The sequence below is a fragment of the Besnoitia besnoiti genome, chromosome I (genome assembly GCF_002563875.1).
Source record: "Besnoitia besnoiti strain Bb-Ger1 chromosome I, whole genome shotgun sequence".
Lineage (NCBI taxonomy): Eukaryota > Apicomplexa > Conoidasida > Eucoccidiorida > Sarcocystidae > Besnoitia > Besnoitia besnoiti.
In genome coordinates this window covers 5,442,142-5,469,864 of record NC_042356.1, presented here as the reverse complement: position 1 = coordinate 5,469,864, position 27,723 = coordinate 5,442,142, and the positions used below count along the sequence as shown (strand labels likewise).

Here is a 27,723-nt window from a genome sequence, read left to right as displayed (position 1 = left end):
AGAAACACGCGAGCAGAGACAGCTGAGACACCTCACCCAACCCAGTAGTAACTATCGACTAGACCGCGAATCATTTCGCCACTAGCAGCTTTCAAGCTTGCTATTGCTTTCAATTCATCTGGTGTCCACAGAACAGGAAAAGCATGACAGGGCCCGTGCCTCCAGCGCCTCCAGCAGCCTTTTGTGGCCATCAACTGGATTGGATACTGGCAGCTGTAAATGCGTCAGATCGCTAGTGGCTCTGTCCGATTATCTGAATTCGTTATAGATGGACCAGATTTCGGGTGCACTTGCACTAAACGTCCGTGCTCCCCACTGGTTCTTTTCCAAGCGGTGATGGGGGATCTGAAATTGTATTTGTTCCCTCGGTTTCCTTTGCGTGAGGCACGCCCACGAAAAGACGCACATGCACAGCCTTCGCCCGGACGCGAGGGCCCCGACTCTATCCGTGGGGCGCATACGAAGGGCTTTGAAGAATTTGAGAAAATAGATGAATGTACATTGATTTGTCGCCCCATCGCAGCAGCATAACAGAGTCTTTTTCAGGCGGCATTTTCGGTGAGCCGGCTGAGGGGTAATATATTACCGGACAATGCGTGCGTGGGCCTTCGGATAAGCAGTCTCGTTGCCCAGGACTCGCGTCTCGACGAAAAAAACCACAGGAGCACATCCGTCTCAAGCGCCCAAAGTGGCGTTGGCCGCACGTCAATACTGACGCTGTAGCTGTGAATACGAGGAAGTGCTCGTTCCCGCGGGGCAGATTGGTGATCTATTCAAAGCTGGCATCGGCCTTGACTGCATGACCGTATTTCTGGTAGAGCGCACAGCCCGGACCCTATGGCTTGGGATTGCCAACGAAAAAAGTCCTACAACCACAATGATGTCTTCCGCACGTTCTGCCAGCACGAAGGTGAAGGTGTTCACGCGCCTGAGGCCTCTGTTCTATTCAGAAGTAAGACGCCGGTACAGCACTGTTGCACACTTGTAGGTCAGACAGTGCGTTTTTTTGCAAGCGTATATTGCTGTGCCTATCTACTCGTTACGCATAAAATCATACATATATATATATATATATATATATATATAACTGCTTCATGAGAGAACGCCTCTCTTACTCTGTGCAGATTAGTTCCCTTGCTAGATACACCCCCGAGTGGCGCCACCGCCAATGTTTCGTCGCCTACAGCTGTTCCAGTGGCGGGGGACTTCGTTAGACTCTTGCTCTCGGTCGCATCGTTTAAGACTGATGGCGGAGACTGCGCGAGCAGAGTTCCGATAGAAAGCTGCGCCATTTTGTACTTTGGATGTGGGTGTCACACACAGCAACAAGAGGGTCATCAACGCGGGTGGACAGTTTCGCCGGAGTGCACCCAAATTTACCGCGTGGCAACCCAAAGCCTGCGTGCTGATCTAGACGAGCAGTGTCTGCCACAAACGGCTTACAAGAAATGCAGCTCCGTTTATCGGTTCGACAGGTGCTTCGACGAGGCAGGTACGTGCCACTCTTCGAGCCACCAGCGTCGTCACGAGCGACGTTACACAACAGAGTTGCTAGAGCTGCCTTCTTTAGGGAAGCGAAAACAAAGGCGACAGCGGGACCGTTTTGTTGTATCCGGTGTGCAGTGTCCACCAGCGAGATATTTGAGTGGGTGGCCAAACCGCTAATTGTGCCTCTCTTGAAAGGTAAGACCGACAGAGTGCTCCTGAGGGAGCTTGCAACCTTCACTTGATGCGAAGCTTGCCAGCAGTGGTAAGGCGAGCGCTCATGTTATCCCCGAACATGAGCTCCCTACGGAAATATTTTTACTGTTGGCCCATGGACCTGTCTTTCGTCCAGGGGTTAATGGCAGCATCTTGACATACGGGCAGACGGGAAGTGGCAAGACACACAGCATTTTTGGCACCTTCAAAGAAGCGGGCTTGATCGAATTGGCCGCCAGCGGTAAGAAACCCTCGAGTTGATGGAGGACACACTGCCATGCAAGCGAAGGCAACAGCAGCTTGCTCAACAAAAGGAAGCTCCTCTCTCTCTCGACGCATCTGAAGAAATCTGTCCCGCGTTGTCGCTTCGCACGTCGTTTTTACTGAACGTAAACAGCAGTTTCTCGGCAATCCAACATCGTGTGTGGGATGCCATTCGTATATGCAGAGATTTTTGCACAGATAAACAGTTGCCGTAGAGGACAGCTGAGGGGTACCACCGGTGACACCCATCCGAAGGAGAGCCTTTTAAACTCTGGCGGAGGAAGCAATGACAGACCAACAACGGTGTTTACAGTGAAGGTCGCTTATATAGAGATATACATGGAACGCGTGAACGACCTGTTGCAAGATGGAGCAGGAGGAAACAACCACCCCGCTGAAAACCTCCCGGTACAAAATAACGCCATTCCAACAGCACGCCGCACCACATTTCAACGCGTTCTGCCTCTACGAATGGGACGCGTTCATGCGATCTCTTAGCTGTCCACATAGTCTCCCTCATATTCGATCGAAGGGGCGACGAATCGGAAGTAACATGGTCACGTATGCCGTGAGATGCTACCGTCTACAACGAAGCGATGAACACAGCAGCGTATGGCGATACTTGGGCAGCCGTGCTCCAGCCACTGGCCACGGGACCAACTTATATATAAAGTGGAGCGACACTCACTAGATTTGCTGCCTCGCGGATGTGATTTTTCCGGTCACAGGTGAAAGAAGATCCCTTCCGGGGGTTCTACGTGCAGGGCATGCACGAGCAAGAAGTCGAAACCGTCGCCGACGTATTGCACACATTGCAGCAGTAAGATTAGCTTTAGGGGTTATCTGGCTTTGTAAGACTCGCTTCTTTGGATGAATCATTTGGTAGACTCAGGCGGAAATCAATTGTTTAGGAGGAGCCCAGGCAGATGAAGCAAACGAAAGCAGTGCTCCGACATGTAGGAACAGTTGCAGATGCTGCCTGTTGGGGGGATGTGATGTGCCTCCGAGTCACCTGAATGCACCACTCACTACTTCTTACTTAAACTGAGACTCAAGTAGATGCAAGCCGTACAAGGGTTACCCTGCCTTTTTATACACGAAGACAACTCAGGAGCCCGAGTTTGCGAGTATGCCTGGGTCGCTAAAAACGAGGACCACGCGCAGCGTGGTACCCACGAAACCACGTGTAGATGGGAAGTGGAATGAACTCTGAAAGACTTGGGGACCGATGCTGCGGTGGTATTGACACCTTTTTCGGCTCCTTGGTTCAGCGCAGACCGCAAGCGCAGATTTGCGAGAACCGATTTCAACGTCATGTCGTCGAGGTGCGTGGATAGGGGGGAACGACGGCGACCTGATGAGTACGCACACAAACACGAGCAAGGCGGCAGACTCCCTGCGCAGCACAGCGGGCCTTCTATCTGTAGAAAATCCGCACACTCGCTACCCACGGCCGAGGGCATACCCCCATTTCTGAATTCCGTAGTGCCTCAGGGTTCCCCGCACGCAAACGCCGAAACTCGATCGTCGCCTGCGCCTTGTAGGGGCAACGTTGCAGCATGGAAACGTCGAGTATAGGCACGGCTTTGCGCCCACTGGAGCTCGCTCCCCGGAGTCCGCCTATGTGCCTCGCAGATCGCATGTCGTCTTCTCTATCATTGTAGAGAGCTTTACGCCGACACGCACACCAGCGACGAAGGGGAGGGGAGCAGAGGCCTACGGCATTCGGAAAACCGCCAGGCTAAGCCTCGTTGACCTCGCTGGTAGTGAAAGACTGGCGGTCCTGCGGCGCCCTTACGCAAGCGCGAGACCGAACCTCCTGCATGATCCGCAAGCAAAGGTGAGGGCTGTGAGGATGGGCACGGGGAGCAGGGCGGAATTTGCGGCCATTAATGTTCATTCGTTTTGCTGCCGAGCGAGATACCCCCATCCCCTGCGCCTCTAGCCGCAATCCGTGCATGAAGTGTCTTCAGAGCGGCACTCGATGACGCTTTGTCAGTATTGGCTTCCCGTCCAGCCCCTAAGTACCCCACGTCCAAGCGCCGAGCCTGCTATGACTGATCCATGGCACATGTACCTGATGCCATACAACGACAGCACATAACAACAGACGGCTTGCTGGGGATTATGAAATAGTGACCCAGTCACGAGAGGGGTCAGAGCAAATGGGGCTTGGTCTCCTTTACGATGTGTGGTTTGGCCTTGCAGCGCAGATCTGAAGAGGGAAAACTGATAAACAAATCCCTGTTCTTCCTCAGGTCAATAGTTTCTCTAACACAGACAGTGCTACGCGAGCCAGTGAATCCATCCTCTCTGTTCAGCTGACGCCTGCACTGGCTTCCTTTGTCTGTCTTGTCATATGCAGCCAGTGCATTGCGTTGCTGACGCGGCGGGATTCGGCACTAACGTCGGTAAACTGGCGAGAATGCAACACAGAAGTGTCACCGGAAGTACACATCTGTTGTTGGCTGGGTTGGGATCAACTTTGTCTGCACCATGTACTAAGTCACTGAGAGTCACTCAGGTTCAGAACAAATCAATGACTCAACTGAATTCGGGTTTAGTGCTACATGGTTGCGGAGTTACCGCGATGAATATCCAGAGGGCTGTCACGCTAAACATGCCTTAGACTCTCATGCAGTCACCAGCATTTTTCAGAGATCACCTCGACGGCAGTCTTCTGTCATCCTCAAGGCTTGCCTCCGACCATCGTATGTGCCTTTTGCATCACTCGTCGGTGAACACGGGCACACGTCCGGAGACCTCCGGGACTCTGCATCCCCGTTTTTTCATGCAGGAAAGAATCACTTCATCTCTAATGCGGCAGATTCCATATCGGCATTCGAAGCTCACTAGAATCCTTGCCGTGAGTCCACGTTTTAGAATCATCTTACCAGCCGGGGGTGCAGATGTTGAAAAGTTTCAAGAGTCGCACACTACACGCTGACAAAAATCGTTTTGGTCGCGGCGACTGTTGCTACCCAATTTTTAGGCTGGGTTGTTCTCACCTGCCCCCTAGCGCATCGTTCCTCTAAAACAGCTGCTACGGGAGGACAAACGCATGCGGCGTTTTCCGCAGGCTTAGTATTCGCGAATTCCGCCGCTTTTTTGAATATCCCTCTTCTGTTCGCGTACCCGTAAAAGTGTGCCTTCGCCTACAAAGTGACGTGCATGTGAGAGGCACCTTCTGCTTCTTGACTTGAAGAGCAGGTATCCCCTTGCGGCACGGATGCAAAGGCCAGCGTATGTCCCGTAGGCTAAGATCGCAAGCAAGCCAGAAATAATCAGAATTCAGCCCTGCTCGCCCATATATGTTTGAATGCTTGTGTCTGTGTTTGTTTGGTGTGTCTGCTTGTTTCTGAACAGTCAACTCTGGGCGGGAACGCGAACGTCGCTCTCCTCGTCACGTTAAATCCATCTCACAGATACGCAGACGTCACTCACAACTCGCTTAAATTTGCGCAGCGTGTGGGCTGCTTGCGGGTGCATCCCCAGACGAACTACCAGACGACAAAGGCGCAATCCGTCATCACTCGCCAGAATCAAATCATTCAACAGTAAGGCACGCCAGTAGCTGTGATGTGCGGATAAGCACTCTGTCGGAGAGCTGCATCACAACGGATGTTGGGAGCACTCTGAAAACGAAGATTAGTGCCTAGAGTTTGGGAGCGGTCATTCACATGCTGCCATTTACACATAGCCCCACCCTGGGGGACGCCACCCTCTCGAGGCCAGTGACCTGGCGCCTGGAAGAAATGCCTCTGTTTCTTTGAGAGCCAGCAAGGCACGTCGTCAGCGCGCGGTCTACCCGCGGCGGCCGCCTTGCTTGAGTTGTTTTTCTGATTCTTGTGCGACCCTCGGCGCAGACTGCGAGAAGAACTCCAGATTGCGCAGAAACAGGTGAGGCCAAGCCACTCACCGGCTGCTGGCGTGAGGGCGGAGCCCGCTGTGCGTGTCGCCGTGAACAAAAACCAACAGATCCACGCCTCATCGCGATCCGCGTGACGTCGTGCGCGGAGACACATCTGCAGCGGCGCCCCCATGGGGCTCCAGTCGGAGTCGCTGACACAAAAAGCAACAGTGTGAGGCCGCTTCCGCAGGGACATTCCGTGCTGCATGCGGTCGACGTGCGTGCCAAAGGCTATACATGTGTTAGGATGCTTCCCGCCATATGCACGCTTGCCGTGATTTTCCCGCGCATCCGCGAGCCGTTTTGTTCTTTCCGCAGCCGCTTCACACGTCCCCAAGCAACCCCTCCGCAAAGCCGTCGGAAGAAGTGGAGAGGCTGAAAATCGAGCTTCAGGACAAACTCGCGGTGCTCACACACCTCATCTCGCGCGCGCGAGGCTCAGCGGATCAGAGCCGCAGCCTCTACACCTTCGCGCTGGCGGCACCGACGTCTGAAGCGCAATCTTACGATGAAGCGACAGCCTGTCTCGGGGCGCAGCGACGCCTTGGTGCCTCCGAGGTGGCGCAGCGCAGCTGGCGCCTCCGACGAGCGCACGGCCGTCCCGTAGCGCCCACTGAGACCACCGCAGGAGCCCCAGAGCCTGCCCGAAAGGGACAGGGGCAGTTTCCGTGGCAAGGGAGAGACCTTGGGGCCGCCACTCTCCCGCCGCAACAAACGCTGGCGTCGGGCGCTGGGAGTCAAGGCGACATTAAGGGTCTGGGGTCACCTCTACGCACACTTGAAAAGCTTGACGAGGCGTCGAGGTCATCAGCCGGTTCGCAAGGAGCAACGCGAAACCGTCCATCCGGCCTACGCGAGAACTCTCAGCTTGGTCCAAGCCATGCACACGCCGATGAAGATTGGGGAGCGCTGCGTTGCAAGCCTCTCAATCGAAAGCCACAGACTCTGTCTGACTCGCAAGAGATCTCTCACGACTTTTTTGAGGTAGACCTCGGTGTGTACTTGGACGCAAATCACGAAGAGAGTCCACGAGGCACTCCCGCTACGCCCCTCTCCTTCAGAGCCATGCGCGAGGACCCTCGACCGCACCCGAAGGAGCTGCAGCAGCAGAGTGCATCGATCCTCTCTGCAGAGGACACGTTGCCCAGCGTCGCTGACGAGGACCTTCCTCAACAGCAGCCGACACTGATGGCCGCAGGGCCTTTCTCTGGCGCACGCAGCGCGCCAATCAACGAAAACATGCCAGGGCCGCAGGCCCCCGCGGAGCATGACTGGGCCAGCAGTCTTCCCCTTGATCGGAGCTGTCGCACATTCGATCTGCCTTTCAAAAAGTATTTTGACATGGGCCATGCTCTTGAGAGATCTCGCTCGAAATCACCCACTTCACACACGAGCAGGACTGCATCCGCGCTTGCGGAGAACGGCCTGCAGGCTCTTCCCACCCCTTCGGCCTCCCAGGGTCGCCCTAGATCCCTGCACAGCCGCTCGGAGAAGCCTCCCGCTGCAGACATTCACGCCTTTTCTGGCGTCAGCGAGACCCGAGGGTGCGGAGCGGCCGAAAGCCAAGCGCCGGACTGGTCGTCCTCGCGAATGAGGAAACGAGGAGTCAGCGACTGTGCCCGGCCCCCGTCGCCTCTGTCACCATCCGCCAGCGAACAAAGAGCGGAAGAGCGCGCGAGAGAAGGTGATCCACCTGCAGAGCCGTGCTCGTTGCCGCATCGCTCTCAAGTTCTCCCTCTGTCCGTTCCTTCCTGCGAGGCCTCCGCCCCGCCCCTCACGAGGCCCCATGCTCTCGGCTGGGCAGCTGGCGAGCTGCCCGGTTACGGAAACAAAGTCGTCTATCTGCAGCAGCAAGGCCCGTTTCCCCGAAGCGCCTTCGTGCCTCCTGTTGCCGTCGACGAGGACCCCCCGCTAGCCCGGCTCGCAGGAGCCTCTGTCCCTGTCGCGGAGGTCTTCCCGGCACCAGCCGCCGTGGTCCTCGGCTCGCCTGTCGCAGTGGCTTTCCCCGCAACTCCTCCCCCCCACCCTGACATGAGGGGTGAGAGCCGGCCTGCGAACGAAGGAGCTGCACGGCCTCCCTCTGAGACCTTCGGGCCCCCAGGGCCCTGCCCCGCTGCTCTGCTTCCTCCGCCCTTCCAGCCCGGCGCTGGTGAGGGGGCCTCGTACGTCGTGGTTACGGACTTGACCGGATGTGCGAGGTGGCTGCCGGTGGCGGCAGGGCCTCCGGTGGCGGCAGGGCCTCTGCCGGCAGCCCCTGCTGCGGTTTCATCCGCAGCTGCACCCTGGGGCCTCTTCCAGGCCGGTGCGCCGCAGGCGGTCGACCTGCTGCGGGGCCCCGCCCAGGGCTGCGCGCCCGTCGCCCTGGCGCTGCCCTCCGCGCCGACCCACTCGTCGCAGCCGGCGAAGGTGTTGCTTCATCAGCACATGCACGTCGCGCAGGCTTGTTCGCCGGGGCCTCCACGAGTCGCGCGGAGGCACAGCGCCTCCGCCGTGACTTCTGCCTCGCATTATCCCGGGCCTGTTAGTGTGGCAGAAAGCCGTCACGATTTTCTCCTTCCCAGACGCCTCTGGAGCGCCGTGCCGCTGGCGAGACCTGACGCACCGTAGAGGCGGGGCGCCCAAGGGCGTCCACCTTCCTCCGGTGCGCAATTCTACTTGACCGACAGACGCCGGACAGGTCTTCATCTCTCTTCGCGTGCCGCGAAGCCGGCGGTCGTGTGTGCGCTAGAAAACTGCTGTGCATCTACAGTTTCTCTGAGGTGATTTGTCCGCAACAACGTCGCGGCTTTGAACTAAGGCGGTGACGAGTCGGTGGATTTGCTTGCTTTTTTGCATTCAAAAAGTAGTTTTAAAGTATTATTTTAGAAAAATATGCGAGAGTCGACTGCATCGAATGCATCTGCGCCTGCCGCAAGTCCCGTCGGAGCTGCCGCGCTGATCTCACCACAGAACCTCATCCGCTGCGCATCGTGAGGCTTCGCCCCAAAGAGGTCACGCTGCGAGCTAACGGAGGCTGTGCGGGCGGAAGTGAAACTCCCTGAGTCAACGTTTCTCCTAAGACCTCTTCGTGGTTCAGCTATCTTCACGGGTGGGCGGACTTCTGCCACGTAGTCTAACACCGCTCTGAGGACCGAAAGGCACGTGGCCCGTTATGGATACCTAGCACAGACCCAGGAGACTGAACACGCACAGCTCGGAAACAAACCAAACAGATTCGATCCTCGACTTCAGAAAAGCCTCGGCGCCGAAGCAGACAGCGCACCATCGCGTGCAATGCGCCGCCATGCTTGTCCGCACCATATCACGAAGGCGTTCTCGCCGACTGCGGGGCGCTTATGGCCAGGCCTTCCAAGCCCTTGAAAACCACCTTACATCGCACCCCCAAATCATTCTTGCTCCTCGCTCTAGTCGCATTTCATGGCGGCCTCATCGTCCTCGTAGAGTTCCGCCTGCGAGAAGCAGGCCCGAGGCCCTCGCATCCTGCGAAGGAGCTCAGCTTGCCGCCTTCCCAGGTCTCCTCTGGTCCGTCGGAGCTCGCGAAACTGTTTCGCCCACGAGGCCGCCTCAGCCAAGGAACAGGCCCCAAGCCCGGGGTCGCCTTGGAGGGCGTCTCCTGCGGCTTGCTGAATCAATTCTCGATCTGTGCCTTCGGCGGCGTCGCTGAGGAGCCCGGCCGGTCGCGCGGCACGCTCGAGGCTGTAGTCTCTCTTCCGTAACTCTTCATCCCACGAACTCACGAAAGCGACATCGTGTGTCGCTGAGGACGCGTCATCACGAAGCTGCACTACGCTGACTGCCCCGATGTGAAGCCCCTGCAGGATAGGGCAAGCACTTTCCTGTCGCTCTGCTGCTGCCCCCCGCCTTGCGTCGCGGTGACCTGTCCTCGAGACCGGCTCAGCGAATCCAGGGTCAAGAACGTCTGCGGCGCCTCGCGCGTGCGAATAGAAGGCGGTTCCCTGAAGGGATGCAGGCCCAGAACTAGCTTCCCTGTCGCGATCTCCTGCAGGACGGGGGAGGAAAGGCTCTTCGCCTGTGAAGCAGTTCTCTGCGCATAGGCTCCGCGGAGCGCTTCTCACCACGCCAGCCTCTCGCCTAGGCGCCGCGAGCTGAGCGATCAGCTCCCGAAGGCGCCAGTCCAAGTCGCCCCACAGGGACTTCACCCGGCGATCCAAGGCCCACGACTCGAGTCTCGACATGCGCGCCACACAGTCGCGCAGGAACGAAAGCACACGCTCCTCCGAGGGATCGAGGAAAAGCGGGTCACGGGCCCTACGCTCGTCGAAGATCGTCCGACGCCCGCGCGCCCTCCGAGAAAGCGTTTTCGCCAGGAGCCGATCGGCGGCGTCCTGCTTCGGGTCGGATTCTTGCGGCAGCAGAAGGTGCCTTGTCGCGTCTGCGCCCCCTGGCCAGCCCCCGCGGCGCTCGTCCAGCGCGCGTCGCCTTGGACACGCCGCCGCCACACAGCCGAAGCATCCCTGCTGCTCGGAAATCTGCAAGATTTCCCTTAAGAGAAAGGCGGTCACGGGCTGAGCGCCGCGCGTCGTCACACTTCGAGCGAGAGTCGACGTGAGCCTGTCTGGACGCTGTCCGTAAAGCAGAGAATCGGCCGGCTCCATCTCGCCCTTAGCGGCCGGTTGGTCACCGCGCTCCTCGCAGAGAGAAGCAGAGAGCGGGCGAGGCCCTTCTGCTCGCCTTACAAGAAAAGCATCCTCGTTCACGCCGACTCCGCTTGACTCCGCGCGTCCGCGTCTCGGAGACGTGGCGCTGGCGAAGTCTCTCTCTCGCCGAAAAAGCCCCCGGATCTCGCTAAATTCTTGCCCATGTGTGAGAGGTCCTCCGCTGGCGGAGGGTTGACCGGAAGCAAAGCGCCCAAAGTCATGAGCGTGCTCCACTCCCTGCTTCGCAGGTTCGCCGTCGAAGAGCTCGTGCCTGTAAGTCCCTGAAATGGAGCGGCAGGCGCGGCCGTCGGCGGCGTGGTGAAGGCCCTCGGCGGAAAGGGAGGCCAAGCGGAAAGACTCCAGGCTCCGCGACCTCTGGGGCGCGGACGCCGAGTAAGGCGCTTGCGATGAAGACGCACTCGCCAAACTGAGACTGCGATCAGCAGAGAGCGCAGCTTGTCGGAGCCGTTCAGCAGGGAGGCCCAGGCGAAGGACGTGGCAGAGAAGCTGCAGAGAAACACAGACGAAAGGCCCCCCGCGGCAACGACAAAACTCGTGAGAAAGAAGTCGCCAAAAAAGCATCCGGAAAACCAACAGAGCGTGACTCTCCCCGGATTAGCGACGCAGAAAGAAGACGCCAGTGCCTTCAACGCGCCAGCAACCCGTAGTTCAATACACGAAACTGGTTTTCTTTATCAGCTTGTAGGGACCAACACACTTCCGAAACGCCTCCTCTGCCTTCTAGGGGCACCAGCGCCTCAGAAGACAGATGGGACTCCGACCGCAAACGCGTATTTCGGCACTCAAAGCAGATTCACATAGGTGACTAGCGCTGCGAACACCAATGACGAAACCGCTCGCTGCGGATAACGACGGAGCAAAACGTCTGTTGTCCTCAAGTCGAAGCCCTGCTCCTTCTCTGCGTCGGACTACAACGCCTTACCTCTGTCGCCAGGCTTCGCTCGCCTTCGAAGTCGCTGCTCGCGTCGCCTCGCTGTCGCCCTCTCGCCCTCTGCTGCTCCACACTGCAGCGGCGAGCCGCCGGCCGGCAAGTCTCCTGAAACTCGCGAGGAGAACGAGGAAAGCCCGAGAAGGAAAAGTCTCCTCGCTCTGCTTCACAGGAAACCGCAGGGGCGGAGGCCCTCCCTGAGGAGAGGGTGCCCCCTCGAGGGCGCCCGCCCGCCAGGCGGCCGCCACGCCCCTCGAGAGAGTCCGCGACGAGAGCGCGGAGTGTCGCAGCGTCACAGTGCGCAAGCAACGCACATACCAGGTTGATGTGCACGTTTCGGGTGTATCGCAACCTGATGAACTCAGGCGACGCTTCCATCTCCGCTCCTTTCTCTTCGTTGTGTGCCCCCGGCCGCGCGCCGCGTCGCGCTCTCTTGGGCCATCCCTCTTCGTCTCCGTCCCCCTCTCCTTCCGGCGGAGGCCTCAAGCCCCTCAGCGCCGAGAGCACCTCGGTGACCAGGTAGGCCAGCATCGAACGCGAGAGAGACGACGAACGGGCCGCGTCACGCGGCTCAGAAGGAGAGACACTTTGCTGCTCTTTCTGCAAGTCCCCATCCCCCCGGAGATCTCGTCTGCAAGTGCGCACGTAGAGCCCATCTTGCTCCATCCCCTCTCTGTGTTGAACAGATTGACTCTCCGCTCGCCTTTCGCGGTCCGTGGCGCGGAGCCTCGTGCTTTCCGCGACGCCTTCTCCTTCGCCCCTATATTCCTCTCCCTCTGCAGCCGTTCGCTTCCTCAGATCCGCTGAGTCAAGCGCCTTCCTCTCGCGCCTGGGGCTGCATTCCTCCCCGCTGTGGCCTCTTAGCGCGTCTCGGGTTGCTGCCTCTTCGCCGCTGCTGCGCCGTGCCTGGGCGCTCCGCGTGGCGCCTCCGGGCTGCGCGCCCGCCAGTTCTGCCTCTCTTTCTTCGAGCGGCGTGTTCGCCAGCAGCGAAAAAAGCGAAGGAACGTCGAACAGAGTCAACCAACAGGTTGCCGTGAGGAGATCCGCGCGCTGGCGCTTCCCGCTTTCGGCTTCCACTACGTTTTCGCCGCTGGCGCGCGCATGGCGCCGCACGAGAAGCACTAGCAGCTCCTGAAGATGCGAAGGGAAAAGAAGCGCGCGATCGAAGAAAAAACAAAAGAAGATAGTCTCCCAGAGCCCCGCCACATGCGTCGCTGCGGAATCATCCAGAGACGTATCGTTGAGCAGCCGCCCTGCGACAGGAAGTACATAGGGAAACAGCAGCGCCTCCGTCATGCGGCGCCTCTCGCGATCCAGAGACGACCAACGCGCCTCCTCCTGCCGCGCCTCGGGCTCTCCCGTCGCGTGGGGAGAGCATGACAGAAACGCAAACGATGGCGCAAGGCCTTCCGATGATGCCCCCTGAGGATGACATAGCGCAAGCCTTTCGCAATCGCCGCTTGATTGGGCTCCACCGTCCTCCGGCTCGGCCGCTTGCGCCGCGCTGCGGAGAGGGACAACGGAGGAGACGAAGGCGCAGGGGTGAGGCGGAGGGAGCGACGGCGGATGCGTGTGAAGAAGGAAAACCGCGATGCACTCAGAGCCGAGGCGGAGAAGTTCGTCGTCCTCAGTCAACATGCAGACGCCGCAAATTTCGCGCATGCAGTCCCAGAGAAGAGGCAGAAGCGGAGAGACGACGAAGAGGCGCGGACTGTCGCCTCGTCCCCCGTCCTCGCTCGGCCTCGCTCCCCCCGCCACGAGCTCCTCCTCAACCGATGCGCTCTCGCGGTGAGACGCGAAGGCACGCGAAACCTCCCCCGTTCCTCCTTCGCAGTCCTCGGCGAGCACCTCTCCTCCCTCGTCTCCCACACAGCTGCGGCGTGCGCGAGACGCCGCTGCAACTGACGAGGCCCTCGGTGGAGACCGCCTAAGCTCTCCACGCTGCTCGCCTTCGCCTCCATCGCGCTTTCCTGCGCGGTCTAGCTCCATCAAAAAGGCGACTCCAGGGTCGCGGGCGAGTTCAGCCCCCGCAGAAAACCGCCGACCTGCTGGCTGGCGACACTCGGGGGTCACTGCTCGCGGCACAGTATCAAGCGGTCCAAAAAACGGGCGACGCGAAGGCGCTTGAAGCGGCTGCGATGCGAAGACCGTCTGCACGGCTTCTACGCACATGCAGGCCACGTAGGGCGACGAGCGGAGAGCTGAAGAAGAGGCGCGACGACCGGGCTCCGCGGACTCAGGCTCCGAGGAGGTCTCGAGACCTCTCTGCAGAGACTCCTGCGCCTGGTGCGCCGTGACGTCCACGCGGTGCTTCTCCAAGAGGCCGAAAAGCCGAGGCACGAGACGCTCCTGAATCGCCAGGCTGCAAAAAAGGAACGACATAGCGCACAGCAAGCGGTACACACAGGGGCAGTTCATCGCGTATACTGCGTTGGTCGCTTCTAGTTTCAATCAGAGCTGCGACTGTCCTGCAGCAAACGGTCGTGGTGGGTAGAAAACCCCGTGCCATGCTCCTCTCTTTCTCCTGCTGGTCGCGCGCATGTTCCAACCACCCCCTCCGCCCCCCTCCCCATCTGACCCCGCCTCCGGACGCGCTGCCGCGGTCGCTTGGCTCATTATCGTGCCCCTTTCTTTGCCTTCCTTCCTTTTTGTGCAATTTGTTTTCACTCCCCCCTCTGTCTCTCCGCACTCACCTGACGGCCGCTTCGCACGCGTCGCCCGCCTCGCGCGTCTCTGCGCCAGTCGGCTTCCCGTCTTGCGCGCTTACCGCCAGGCACGCCTTGAGAAGCGCCTGGAACACGCCGTTGAGCTGCGGCATTTGCGCGGCCTTCTGCCACGCTCGCCACATAAGGCTCTGCATGTGTGGAGGCGAGTAGAGGTGTGCGGCGACTGGGAAGCCGCGCAGAATGCGCAGAAGGAGATGAAGAAAGTCGCCGCACGTGGTCGCGGAGAGACGCGGCAGCAGCCCGCCGGCGTTCTCGATGACCGCCGGAATCAAGTCTGCCTCAAAAGCGACGCCCGGCGGAGTCTCCTTCAGGGCTGCGACTAATCCCTCGAACGCCACAAAGCTACACAGCCTGCAAAGGAAAGAGCGCGCACACAGTTCCGTTTGCTAGTATTTAGGCTGTCCACTTGCGTCGACCATATCGTCCATACAAAGAGACATTAACAACATAAAAACCACAGCTAGGCGTGGCCCCAGAGACGCCAGCCACCAAACACGCGGAGGGCGTCTGCAGCACTCATATCTTCGATGCGCGTTGGGTGGTGGGGCAGCACGCGCTGGAGGTAGACTCGCGGGGGCGGAGACACATGCAGGGACTCACGAGACAGGCCCCAAGGCACGCGTACTCCATTTATAAATTACAAATTTATTACTGAATATTCGTTTTTATATATTAATAAGTTTTTAAATATATATATATATATATATATACATTTTTTAGTTTTACTTCACCTGATGAATCGAATATGATTAAAATTTTCTGAAGAGTAAGGCAAGACTTAGAACCTTTAGTATGCGGACACAGACGCCTCACTGATGCGGCAGACTAGATCCGCGACGGCTGCAGCACCCCCACGCTGTGAGAGCAGCTCAGGGCAAGGAGGACTACTCTGACGGCAAGAAAAACGCGAGAGGAGGGAGACGGCGGCCCTTGTCGCCCAGGAGAGAGGGGCGAACACAAGGCTGGAAGTATTTAGCGCGAGCCGTATACGGGTCTCACCTAACCACGGTATGCTGATTCGGATCGGTGCAGCTCCGCAAGGCCAACCGCGCTAGAGCGTGGAGTTCATCTGCGCCGTAGTGCGTCACCAGGTAGCCGGCTAAGTTTTTTGCGACAATGAGCGATCGCCCTTTGAGCAGCGGGAGGTCTTCCTCCTTTTCGCTCTCCTCGCGGCCAGGCTCCTCGTCCCCCTCCACGCCTCCGCAGGGGGCGCCGCGCCCGTCGCCCGCGCCGTAGCCCCGCCCGTTGAGGCCAGCGGCGCCAGCGGACACAGAAGCGGCGAACGACGGCAGGCGCTCGGGTGCGGCATCGAAGACAAACGGCGGCTTGTTGGCCCCCATCGCTTTCTCGGCTTCCTCTGGCTCTGTCCCCTCGGCGAGCTGCCCGCGGCTCTGCAGCGGCTCTTCGCCTCGCATGCCGTTCTGCGCAGTCTTCTCGGCGCACACGCGCGCGGCCTTCTGGCCTGACGCCGTCAAAATCGCAGCGACAGTCTTAATCAGCGACTCGACGCCTGCGCTCGAGCTCGCGCTCCACAGCGCCTGCGCCATCGCCGCTGGGACGCGCCGACTCCGCGCGTCCGCAGACCCCCTGCCTGTCTCCTGAGCCGAGCCCCGGCCTCTGTAGTCAGCTGGCCCGCGGGCCAGCTGGCCCGCCTCCGGGGCGGCGACCCCCTGCGACGAGACCGCCGCCTGAGGAGCCGGAAGCCGCGCGAGCGTGGCAGACACCGATCCGACAGCCCACAGCGCTACCTGCAAAGCATACCCAGCGCCAGCCGCGCGAAGAAAGTGAATCACACACGTCAAAGCAGACGTGCGCGATTCGAAAAGCGAACGCGCCTCATGCGGCCGGAACGAGCGCCGCCGTCCCGCCCCCTCGGGTCCCGAAGCGTCAACCTCCCCCGACTGTCGCTTTACCTGTTTCTCCCCTCTAGATATGAGACACGGACATGTTTTGCTCTGCTTACCTCAGTCATCTTCCACCAGCGCGGCGCGCCCTCTCTCTTGCGCGCTTCGCCCAGCTGAACGGCAGAGGACGCAGCCTCCACAACTGCCGCGGCTGTCCACAGGGCCCTCCGGCTCTCTTCGCCCTCTTCGGCTCTCGCTAGAGTTTCCTCGCTCTCAAGCAGATCTTCCTCTTCCGACTCAAATGAGTCCTCGTCGTCAATCGCTTCCTCTTCTTCTCCCGAAAGGGCCGGTGCGGCGCTCGATGCACAGCGAGGGCGGAAGGCTGCGCAGCCAAAAGCTTCGAAGCAGGTTTCGCGATAAAACCCTCGAGGTTCACGCGCCTGCATTGCGGGCAACGCCGCAGGCGCGACGTGACCTTCTTCGGTCTCTGTTGAGTCTGAGGAAGACCCCGAAAAAACCGCGATCGACGAAGAGGAAGAGGAGGGACAGAACCGCGAGCGCGACGTGGAACGCGAGACGGAGGAAGAGCGAGAAGAGCGAGACGAAGAGAAAGACCGTGACGAGGCGTCGCATGCGCACGACCTGGGAAGGCGTTCAACGAAAGGAGAATAAGGCGCCAAGAGCTCGAGGCGATCCGCGGCCCCAAAGGCCACAAAAGGGTAAGCACCCCCAGCGGGAAGCAGCCGCCGTCTCTGCGGCCTCTCCAGGGTGCGGATCAGCTTCAGGAACGCTGTCCTAATCGACCCATCTTCTTCTTCATCCTCCTCCTCCTCAATACCGTCTGCAACGCATGCGAGCTGCGCCTGCCTCTGCAGCCGCGCTTCTCCTCTTCGCGCGCGTCTTCTCCTGTTCCTCACCCACGCACGACCTTCTTCCTGTCTCTCTCCTCGCGCGCCTCCGCTGTTGCCTTCGTGAGCGTCTGTGCGATCGCGGAAGTGCGTCTCTCCCCCTCGCTCGGCCTCAGCGGCTGCCTCCAGAGGTCGTGCCGCAGAGTCCCGCCGACTGCCGGTCGGCTCGCGATCTTCGGGGTCTGCGGCACCGGCGCAAGACGAAACAGTGTGGAGAAGCGCCCCTTTTCCCTCATTGCGAAGACGACAGACCGCGCGAAGCGCGGAGTGGGAAGCGCCATAGGAGGAAGAATACTGTGCGCATGCACCGGTCGGCGCACATGCACCCTGGCTCCGCCGAGGCGGCAAAGCAGGCAAGGATGAAGCAGAAGACGAGGCTGCCGGGCGAGCACTCACCACCCCGTTGACGTCCCAGGCCAGATTCTCCGTGGCACCTTCATGCCCTTGCGCCCTTTGGGAGAGGCTTTCTCGACTCTCCTCGGCGGAGCGGGGAAGAAGGGCCTCTGCGTCTCGACGCCCTCGAGAGGATCGTCCACCAGCGCAGTCCGCCGCGCCAAGACTCACAACACATGCGCACCTGCAGCACCGTAGCGGCGGCTCAGATCCTCCTCGCCCGCCAGCTGGCTCGCCGTCGGCGCGAGGTTCGCCCATTCTCTCTCCCTCTCCTCCGGGCTCGCGCGGCGTCTCTCGGTCCTCGCCTGCTTCCTCGGCGCCAAGCGGAAGCCCAGCTCCGCCTCGCCCCTGAATCTGCGCAGCCGCCGAGAGAGCGGCTGTCGCCGTCCCCGCGCGCCCTCGCCTTGCGGCGATCTCCTCTGGCGCAGCGAAGCGGGGCGCCGGCGAGACCGGACGATACGGGGGGGGGCGCTCAGCCTCACTCTGGAGTGCCGACGCGCTTCTGCCCTGTCGGAATCGCGCGACCGCCCCCTGTCTTCTCGCAGCTTGCGGGCTTCGCCTGGGCCTCTCGAGCCGCTTAGCACACGCGCAGCGCGAGGCAGGCGAACACGCGGAAGCGCCAGGATGCCGCGCGCGGTAAACCGACAAGTAAGGAGACAAACGAAAGCTCCGGGGAGGCGCGGCCTGCTCCAGAGTCTGCGAGGGCTTGCTGGCGGGTGACGGCGGATACAGCGCGAAGGAAAGCGACGTCGAGCGGTGCTCCAGGAGCTGTTTTTCCTCTGAGGGAGGAAGCTGGCAGTAGGGCACGATGAGCGACAGGAGAAGCGAAAGAAGAAGAGGAGGCGAAGACGCGGCAGGGAGGGACGACGGGAAAAAGCAGTCCGAGTGCGGGCTCGCAGCCAGCACCGACAGAAGACGAACCACCTGAAAACACATCACGCGACGCGCGAAAATAAGCAAGTCTCGTGCGGCATCGAGAGCGAGAAGCGGAAACAAAGGGGCAGCGTGAGACGCGGAGAGCGAGCCAGAGAGGGATTTGCGACCCGCGAGTCGCACGCAGAAAACACTGCGATGAGGCAGCCCGCGACACACACCGCAAAGGGCAGTGAGAGCCGACACGGCGATCGAGAGAGACGAGAAAGAGGACGAAAGTGGCAACACAGGAGGAACCACACGGGCCACTGGCGTGGAGACCGCGAGACAAAACGAGAGAAGGGGATGGTGGGGGCCGCCAGGCTGGCTAAGTCGGCGACTAGGCTCATGCCAATCGCTCCGCCGGAGAAAGGATAAGCCTCTGAACGAGTCTCGAGCCCAGCAACTCCTCCACGCCGGATGCAAGCGACGCCTACGTGGAGGACGAGGGCCGTCCCGGAGTGCGCGCGGCCGTGATGCCGCGCCGCGCCTGCACGCCTCTCTTGGCTTTCGTCGTAGGCGAATACGAAGCTCGCGCCGTCCTCTTCCTCCTCCAGGAGCAGCGTGTCAAACATGCGGAGGTACCTGCCCAGCAACTCGATGCAGATCTCCAGCGCGCCCTCGGTGATCTGCTTCGCGGTGCCGGGCACGCGGGCGGCGAGCCTCTGACAGGACTCCAGGACTCCGCGCAGCAGCGCCAGCGGCAGCTGCCCGCCCGCGCGCCGCCCCATCCGCCGCCTGGACCCGCGGGAGCGCCTGCGGCCGCTGCAGGTCGGCGCCGCGGAGAGACAAGAGAGACACGCGAGACAGAGCGCAGCGCCGAGGCGATGGCCGTCCCGCGCGACGGAAGGCGAGTCGGCGCATGGCAAGAGGGCACGACGAGGTCGCAGTGAAGCCGACCAGCGAGACGGCGTGACGGGGTTTGGCGGCAGCGCGAAACAACCTGACCTGCTTTTCGCCCCGGGCTCCGGTCCTCTCGCGTCCACGTCCCCCCTTAGCGCGGTTTCAAGCGCGTCTTCCTCTGCACCTGAGATACACCTCAGAGCCTCCCGCCCTCCTCGCGGAGCCCTGCTCGCGCCTCTGCCCCCGGTGTAGGCCTTTCCCTTGCCCCCCTTGTGTTCTGAGTGCGTCTCCGCCTCGCCGCAGGGCCCTACGCCGGCGAGGCTGAAAGCGCCGTCGCCCTCCAGGGCGCCAGGCAACATCATCTCGTCGCGCTGGAACGCAAACGGCGTCTCAGCCCGTCGCCTCGCCGCTTGATCCTCGCTCTCGTCTCTCTCATCTTCCTCCTGTTCTTCTCGCCCTCCATCTCCTGTCTCTTCACCGCGGCCGCCGGCATCGAGTCGTGCCTCTCTGCCTCCGAGGGACTCGCCGCGTCGCCGTCCTTGGTGCCCCTCGCGCATGGGGGTGACATCAGCCCGTTGCCCCCGCCGAATCAGCGCTTGTCTCTCGTCGGCGCACGCCAGAAGCCTCCCTGTCGTCTGTCGCTCCCCTCCGCACCCGTCAGGCGTCAGTCCGCCACGAGCGGCCCTACACAGACCCGCCTCGGCGTCTCCTTCTGCCTTCAGGGCGCCCCGCGGAAACCCGAAGGAAGATGAGCGCGCATCGCTCTCGTTGCGCCGCATCGCAGACAGAAGTCTGTCTGTGCGGAAGGTGCCTTTCCGCCTTCTTGCGGCCGCCGGGCGGGCGCGGCGTGCCGAGACCGGCGGCAAGAGGCGCCCAGCGAGCGCAGAGAGAGAGGCACAGCAGAGCTCGAAGGTCACCAGGAAAGTGGGAAAGGCTGCCAAGCCCTTTACGCACGAAACAGCGACTTCGATGTATTCGGCGTCGGTCAGTCGCGAGCTGGAGCAGCGAAGAAGCGTGAGAAAGAGCGAAGAGAAGCTCGGCACCGAGAAGGTCAGTGGGCGAAGAAGGTCTTCCCAGAAGAGCAAAAGGTAGCGAAAAATGTTCTCCTGTCTCAGGTCGAGGCGCTGAGAGCCCTTTCGCCGCCTCGGCCCTTCCTTCTCTTCAATGGAGGGAGCTCCTTCTCCTAGGCACGCAGGGAGGATAGGCCTCCTCGCAAGGCAGAAGGAGGGCGACAAGGCGCAGGTAGTCGGCGCATGTGACGATGCAGAAAACCTGAGCGCAGAGCTGCCATCCGCTCCCCACGCCAGCGAGAAGGCGGGGGGCTGAAAGAACAAGGCCGAGAGGCGGGACGCGGCGCGGAGTAGGGCGCGATAAAGATCGACGATGGCCCTCGCTAGAAGAGGCGACGGCAGAGAAAACTGGAACGAAACAGAAAACACCGAAAAAGAGACACCAATAATGACAGCTGCACGAAGAAAAGGAGACGCGCACGGGCGCAAGTCGCATCTCTCGACCGCCCCCTCCAGGTCGAAGCGGCAGAGAAGGAGTCGCCTCAGCGCTCAGGAAAAAAAAAGTGTCTCCGTCTCTTCCCGAGGGCGTGTGAAGCGCATGGTGAGGTGTACGGCCGAAAATGCCTGTGAAGGAAGGAAAACCCTAATCTCTACATGCAACTGCACACGCGTCTCCTCGCAGCGCTCCCACCGTTCTTTCCAGGCATGCACACGCGCAAGCATAAACAGAAGAGTAAAGAAATAACAAGAAATAAGTGAATAAATGGACATGAATGTATATGAGTAAACAAACAAAGTATTTGCATACGGACGCGCGCCTCCAGTGCCAAGGACAGCAGCTGCTGCACTGGTCTACGCGGCTCAAGAGCAGATACATATGTGTGCATACACATATACATATTTATACATATATTCATACAAATATTTTTACATAGATGTATTTATATCTTCTGTCGAAATTCAGTTTAACTCGATACCTGGGGCCCCAGTCTCGCCTTGGTGAGCGCCAGGGCGCTGCCGCCTGCGTGCCTGGCGTCGAGGGCGAGTGCGGCGGAGGCGGAGGAGCCGCCGCCCGCAGTGAGGCCCGTGAAGACGAGTCCAAAGCACGCCGAAGACGCCGGCACAAGCTCTCTTAAAGCCTTCAGCAGAACATCGAGCAAGACCATCAGGAAGGGGCAGAACAGCGGAGAAGCGGCGCCGAGGGCGTAGGACGCCGAGGGAACAGACGACGGCGAGGGCCCCGGAGCGCCCGCGCAGAAAGACGCCGAAGCGAGACCCGCGGAGGATGGAAGAATCTGGTTAAACAACGAAGAGTGGCGCTCCAGAGAAGAAAAGGAGAGCGGCAGCACGAGGGCGCCGAACGCGTTCTCGTCGACCAGCGAAAGAAGCAGAGAGAGAAGCGACAGCTGAGCGTCGAGAAGCGCAGCTGGGGGCGGGCGAGGAGGCGGCGGAACAGACGATCCCGAGAAGGAAGACGAAGGGCCAAAAGGAGGTTCCAGGCACAGGCGGAGGAGGGTCTGCGGCGGAACACAGTCAAAACCAGCTGGGTGAATTCCCACAATTTTCCCCCAATTTATCATCGTAAAACAGCCTCGAATCGTGTTGATTCTTACATATATCGCTGAACACTTGGCAAACGTATTTCAGGATCTCGCCTTGGTACAGAAGTTCAAACTTTTTTTCGACAGTCAAATGCAGGCGCAGCTGACAGCAGCTTGTGCGTTACTCCGACGCGCAGAAAGAACGTCACTCACTTGTACGCACGGGTGAGCAAACGGAGGATAAAACGGCAACCGTCCACACATATTTGAATATCCAACTGCGCGCGTCTGTGGGCCTGAGCCATGCACACGAGCTTGATGCGACGCAAAAGTCCGCATATCCAGACGGACGCTGCGTGTAGAGGCGCCGCGCTCACAGGGCTGCGTGCAGAAGCTAATTCAGAAGGCATGCAACGGCAGAACGACCTTTTCTGCTTCGCGCATGGATACGTGAGGCTTCACTGGCGAGCACCGATTCATCTGCAGAGACGGCGGGCACGAAACGCTCCAGCCGAGGGCGCGAGAGACAGGCGAAGCCGTGGGGGTTCTCCGGGAGACAGAGATTCACGCAAACAGAGAAGCGAACTGCGCAAAACGGAATCAGGCGGCTAAAGCCGCTATGTATGTCGACTGATGTGCGCGCATCGCACACACCTCAAGAACCCGGTGAAACCGGCGAGCGATCGGCGCAAAAAGCCGCTACTTCTCTGCTGCGAGGGCCGCGCTCTTACCAGCAAGTGAAGCCTGAACTGAATCCACGCTCCCTCTTCGCCTTGGCGCTCCTTCTCGTCGCTCATCGCCCCTTCCTCCAGGTGCATGGAGGCGTTCTCTGCGCTGCAGCTCGCTCTGCAGCAGCCCTCCAGGGAGACGTCGCGAGTCTGAGACCTGCGGCGGCTTCTCCACGCGGCCGCGCCGTCCTCCTCGAGGGTCTCCGGCTCCATGCCGCCGGGATCGCCCTCCTCCTCTCCCTCGCTGTCCGATCGCGCCTTTGAATACACACTCGCCGCCTCCGCTCGCGTCGCACGCGCCCCCGCTTCTCGCCCGGAAGCGACGACGCGAGGCTCGGCTGTCTCCGCCGCCTGCCTCTCCCGCGGGCTCACGCTCAGGTCTCCACTCCGCCCGCTGCCTCCAGGCGCTCTACTCCCTCTCAGGGGCGACGCGGAGCCGGCGAAAGCCAGCGACAGCGAAGGCCTGCGGGCGTCGGGAGATACGATGTGCCTCGCGTGCCTCGAGGCGCAGGGCGCAGAGCGGCGGCGAGCGTCGCGTCCGGCAGCCGCCTCTGCGGCGTCGAGGCGCGCCTGTCTCTCGCGCTCGCGCTGCGTGCGGATTGCGAGAACGGCAGAGACGAGCCGGTGGAGGTGAGGCCGAAGGAGTGGCGAGGCATGCAGAAGCGCGTGCGCGAGGAGGTACGAGGAGGCGATGCGCTCAGCCGAGGAGAATGCCGCCCAGTGCGGCAGCACGACGCGGCGCAGGAGCAGCGTCGCGCAGAGCACCTGCAGGGCGGAGGAGCAGGCGGCCGCCGCGGAGGCAGGCGGCGCCTGCGGACTCGCAGCCCGCCCTAGAGCGAGAGGGAGCGAAGACGCACGGGGCGACTGGCGCCACCCCACGTGCGCGAGGCTCAACGGCGCGGCCCAAGGCGGCGTGAGGGAAAACGAAAAATCCAGCCGCGCAGCGTCGCCTTCTTCAGTCGACGCGCAACCTGCGGAGGGACGCCGAGACGACCGCGGCGAACCTCGCGCTTTCCCGTTTCGTTCAGAGGGTCTGCCCCTCTCTCCCGCGAGCGCCCGACGGCCTGCAGGACGCGAATCAGTCCCGCCTCGCCGCGCTCGTTCGCCTCGTGCGTTGCCGCCGTCCCCAGCTGCGCTGAACGCATCTCTGCAGCTCTCCCCCCTCTCCCCGTCGCGGCTGCTGCAAGTCAAAGCCCAGGGCGCGGCCGCTTCTCCTCCTTCCTCCGCGTCGTCGCCGTCGGCAACTCCTTCTTCTTGGGCGTCCATTTTTGCGCCCCGGGTTTCCGTCTGGCTTGAGACGCGCGGGCCGCTGCGTCGCGCGTCTTCTCTCTCCTTGCGGCGGCGCTGCGTATGAACCTCTGCGTAGTGCTGCGCGTGGATGCACGCGAGCACGAAGCCTCGCTCGGTTTGCCCCGAGACGGCGAAGGCGGTGAAGGCAAGCAGGACTCCGGGGTGCGACGAGGAGCGGAAGAAGACCTCCTCAGCTGCTTCGCGCTTATCCTTCTCGACGCCCGCGAGGTGCTGAAGCAGGGCGCGACACTCAAGGAATTGCCGCAGGAAGACGCTCCCACTCTCCTCCTCGAAAACGAGCTGCTTCTCGCACTGAATGCAGGTCAAACAGTACCGACAGCACGACGCCCACGACGAGAGCTGCGGCGGGCACACGCAGGATCGAAGAGGCGGCGTCGCGGCAGGCACAGACGCCACCCCTGGTGTAGGTCCACCGCAGCCCCGCTCCGAGGCCGCCGCCGTCGGTGGGGAAGAAGACAGGGACGAGACAGAGGCCGAAGAAGGGCGCAGCGACGCTGACGACGCTGGCGAGAGGGATCGCGCGGGGGACGCGATCCTGCGTGAGTGCTTCGCCGCGCCGCCCTCCGCCGGGGTTTCTCCCTGCAGCGTCTTTTGAAACGGCGGAGACGTCGGGGGACGCAGCGGCGCTATGACGCCTCCCCCGCCTTGCGCCCGCCCCAGCGCAGGACGGAAGGCTCTCTCGGTGTGAGGCTGGCGCGACGCGCAACTCGACGGGCGGCGCTCTCGCGCGTCAGGGGGCTCCTGTGGAGACTCCCAGGCGTCAAGCGCGGAAAAGACGTCTGCAGACTGCGCAGCAGAAGAAAACGCGGAGCCCGCCGCCGGCGAGGGTAATCCGGAGACTGCCACCGCAGGATATGCGTGGCACACCGTGGGCGCGGACGCCGGGAAGGAGGCGCCGCTGCTCCGCAGAGAGAGGCAGGCGGAAAAGGAGGCTGGGGCAGGAAGCGAAGCCGAAAGAGACAGCGGCGACGGGTGCGCCTCCGACAGGGGCGGCGGCAGGCGGACGGCGCCACCAGGCGTCTCCGTCTGCGGCCGCGAGGAGGCGAAGGGTGAGCAGGTAGCCGAAGAGAGAGACGGGGAGGGCGCGGGCGACCCGGAGGGGAGAGGCGAAGAGAGTGAACACGGAGGTGAGAGAAAAGGAGGAGACGCCTGAGCTATACAGCCTGAGAGAGAGAAAGTAAGCGGCGCTGAATGGCGGCCCGCGCCTAGCTCCGCCACAGAGAGCGGTCTGCCTCCGGGAAAGGAGTGGGGAAGGGCCGTCGACGGCCGCGCAGCGGATGTCGGCTGAAGCAGCGGAGGCGTCAGCACGGGCGAGTAAAGTCGAGAAGAAGAGTCGAGGGCTCCCTCACGATCTCTCTCATGCGAGTGGGACTCCCCGGAAGAGCAAAAGAAGTACGAATTCGACGCGGAGGAAGAAGTGAAGAAGGGCTCCCCAGAGGGAGCGCGCGGCCTTCGCGCCGCCATCCCGGCGAGGTGCACATACAGCGGAGAAGAGGTGAAGGCCGCGAGCGGGGGAAAGGACGCAGTGAGACCAGAAGAACTGCAGAGATGGAGGCAGGTTGCGGCGAGACAAGGAAGCGCTAAGGAAAGGGGCGAGTTACGCGGCAAGCAAAGGAAGATACACCCCTCCAGAGAAACGACAGTGAAGGCAAAGGCGTGAGGTGCCCCCAAACTGAACGAAGAGCGAAACAAGACAATGACGGAAATAGTGACCGCAGAGGCATACTACGTCGGCTACAATGCGGGCATTCAGGCGCAACGGACAGGGACTGGAAAACAAAAACTTCCTTCCATACACAGAGCGTGTATGAAAGCCTGCAGAGGGCAGACAAGGTCGCCTTCTCTGCTTTCTGCTCCTCAGTTTCATTATATTTTTCAGCCCGTCGCCTCGCCTGCCGCGGCATCCTAATCTTCTTCCCCAGTATGTAGGTCGGTTTATATGAAACTTCCGCTCTCAGGGCCATCTGCTGCAGACGTCGACGCCCGTTTTCCTCGTTGCCTGCACTCCGAGACCAGGAAGCCACGTCGCTTTCTTCCGCTGCTCCAGTGCAGAATCTCGCCGCGAGACGAACGACAGATGGCGAGGGGCTTGCCGCCTGGGAGGGGCAGCTGCGAGGAGAGAGGCAAGCTGTCCATGAGGCAAAGAACGGAGTTTCAAGATCGGTGTCGAGATCCTCTTTGCGTCGCGGAAACCGCCACCTGGTCTCTCGCGCAAATCGTGACGCCGCGGTTATCACGTGCGCGGCGCAGGACTCAGCGAGATTAAGCCCGCTGTTCGTTTCTCCAGCAGAGAGGAGAAGGGGAATAGGGCAACGCGCCACTTGTTCTCTTCTCTCCAGGGCTGAGCCAGTGACGCGAATTCGAGCCCCTTATTTCTCTAGGGAGGCTCGGTCGAGCGCCGAGTCGGCTGTCTAGAGCCGACCGCCAGGATGGGGCGAGCGCGGAAGGAGAGGAAGCCGCGGCTTTATTCCTCGCCTTTTCTTTACAAGAAAGAGTCGTTATCTCCTTATTTGATGCCCTCTCTCCCGCTGGTTGCTAGAACTTTACATTCGCGAATCCACCCAAACCTGTTCATTTATTTTGCACCTGGGTCTCTGTTGCTAGTGACGCATGCGCGTGCCTGTCTATCGAGAGTTCGGCGAGGCGCCAGAACTAACACGCGGTGAGAGGGCACGCGAGAAAAGCTCGAGCAGCTTCTGAAGGAGGCAGGTCAGGAAATTTTGCTTCGGATTGCGAAGGCGGGCGGCAGAAGTCCGCGCTTTTGTATTGGAGCAGCGCCTGGCTGGGCTTTCGTGGCGAGCTCGCAAGGCGAAACGTTGCGCGGTCCAGCAAGGTTCTCCCATGGAGCCGAGGAGGTCACTGAGGTGCCAGGTGGAAAGAGAGGTAGAAAGGGGGTCCGGCACACAAGAAGACCAAAGCAGCAAACGCAGAAGGACGGATGCGGAGGAAAAGGCAGGGAAATGGAACAATGAGGCAAAACAGTCGATGCGATGCGATCGCGGGACAGGCCCGGAGGGAGCCGTGGCAAAGGCGCCAGCGGAGGGAGGTGAAACGCTGAATCGGATCTCGAGCTGTGTCAGACCTGCGGAAGGAAGTCGTGTCTAGAGGAGGCTTGACGAATGATTGAACCGGCAACGAAGCTAGAGGCAAGGCTAAACAACGCGAGAGAAAGAAACAGGGAGAAGCGGGGACGACCCCTCGCCACGGCCCTTGAGCTTGCGCTGCATGTATGTGCGATGAGTGTAGGGAAAGAGGCGCTAGCAAGCCGGCAGAACAAGACGTGAAAAGTGAGCAAACAGGGCGACTAGGGGAGGGGCTAGTGTGCGGTTTGGATGCTCAGTGCAGTGTACATACAGGTGGACGCACGCACTTTCTTTCTGTACCCCGATTCGGAAGGCGAGAAAAACTAAAGTAATTTTTTTTTTCGTAGAGCATTCTCGTCCGACGGTTGGCCTGCAGAGACGGCGCATGTTTACTTTGGAGGGTAGGCGTCGCCCTCTTTTCTCACTTTCAAACAGGTGAGAATGAGGTCAGTTTTTCTTTCCTCTCTCCCTGATTTTTGCAATTTCGTGCGTCGCGAGGCTTTGCTGTCAAGTTTTCCACGGGATGGTTTTAAGGCGACACGGCTTGCCCCTAGATGCATCATCTCCCCTTGCTCTAAACGGCCAGACGTGCAAGTGTGTCGATAAGAAAACACAATGCGACCCCAGTAGATGTCATATTCGCATTTCTCCCTTGTTTGTCGTATTTCTCTTTTTTCTTGAGAGCGGTTGAGGCGTGACGCGCGTTCAGTCTTCCCTCATCTCTTCGTATTAGTCGGCAATTCCTGGCCTGATCGACTCTGCAGCCCTCCATCGTGTGGATAACGCGCCTTCGTTTGCAACACCACTGGAAGCGGTCTTCGCACGCGCGCTTCTGCCTCATCGTCGTCATCTCTTTCTTTCTTCTGGTTCCTCTCTCTCTCCGTATCGCACCCCGTGCCGGTGCCAAGCCCAACCCTTTCGTTACGATGAATGCTTTGTTGA

At 60.7% G+C, this 27,723-nt stretch overlaps 2 protein-coding genes across 2 annotated transcripts; one reads left to right on the top strand and one right to left on the bottom strand.

The window, feature by feature from the left end:
• Positions 1-880: 880 nt before the first annotated feature.
• BESB_007780 (uncharacterized protein) lies at positions 881-8,482 on the top strand (the record flags this gene model as incomplete). Its single annotated transcript, XM_029359532.1, has 11 exons — positions 881-952; positions 1,243-1,492; positions 1,624-1,683; positions 1,838-1,942; positions 2,183-2,373; positions 2,694-2,785; positions 3,237-3,290; positions 3,601-3,805; positions 5,332-5,522; positions 5,832-5,895; positions 6,194-8,482. 11 exons carry the CDS (start codon positions 881-883, stop codon positions 8,480-8,482), a joined length of 3,573 nt encoding a protein of 1,190 aa, XP_029222445.1.
• Positions 8,483-9,279: 797 nt separating this feature from the next.
• BESB_007770 (uncharacterized protein) lies at positions 9,280-25,162 on the bottom strand (the record flags this gene model as incomplete). The annotated part of the gene is made up of 8 exons (XM_029359531.1): positions 9,280-11,040; positions 11,477-13,844; positions 14,176-14,559; positions 15,208-15,956; positions 16,172-18,277; positions 18,703-20,526; positions 21,096-21,635; positions 22,391-25,162. 8 exons carry the CDS (start codon positions 25,160-25,162, stop codon positions 9,280-9,282), a joined length of 12,504 nt encoding a protein of 4,167 aa, XP_029222444.1.
• Positions 25,163-27,723: the final 2,561 nt, after the last annotated feature.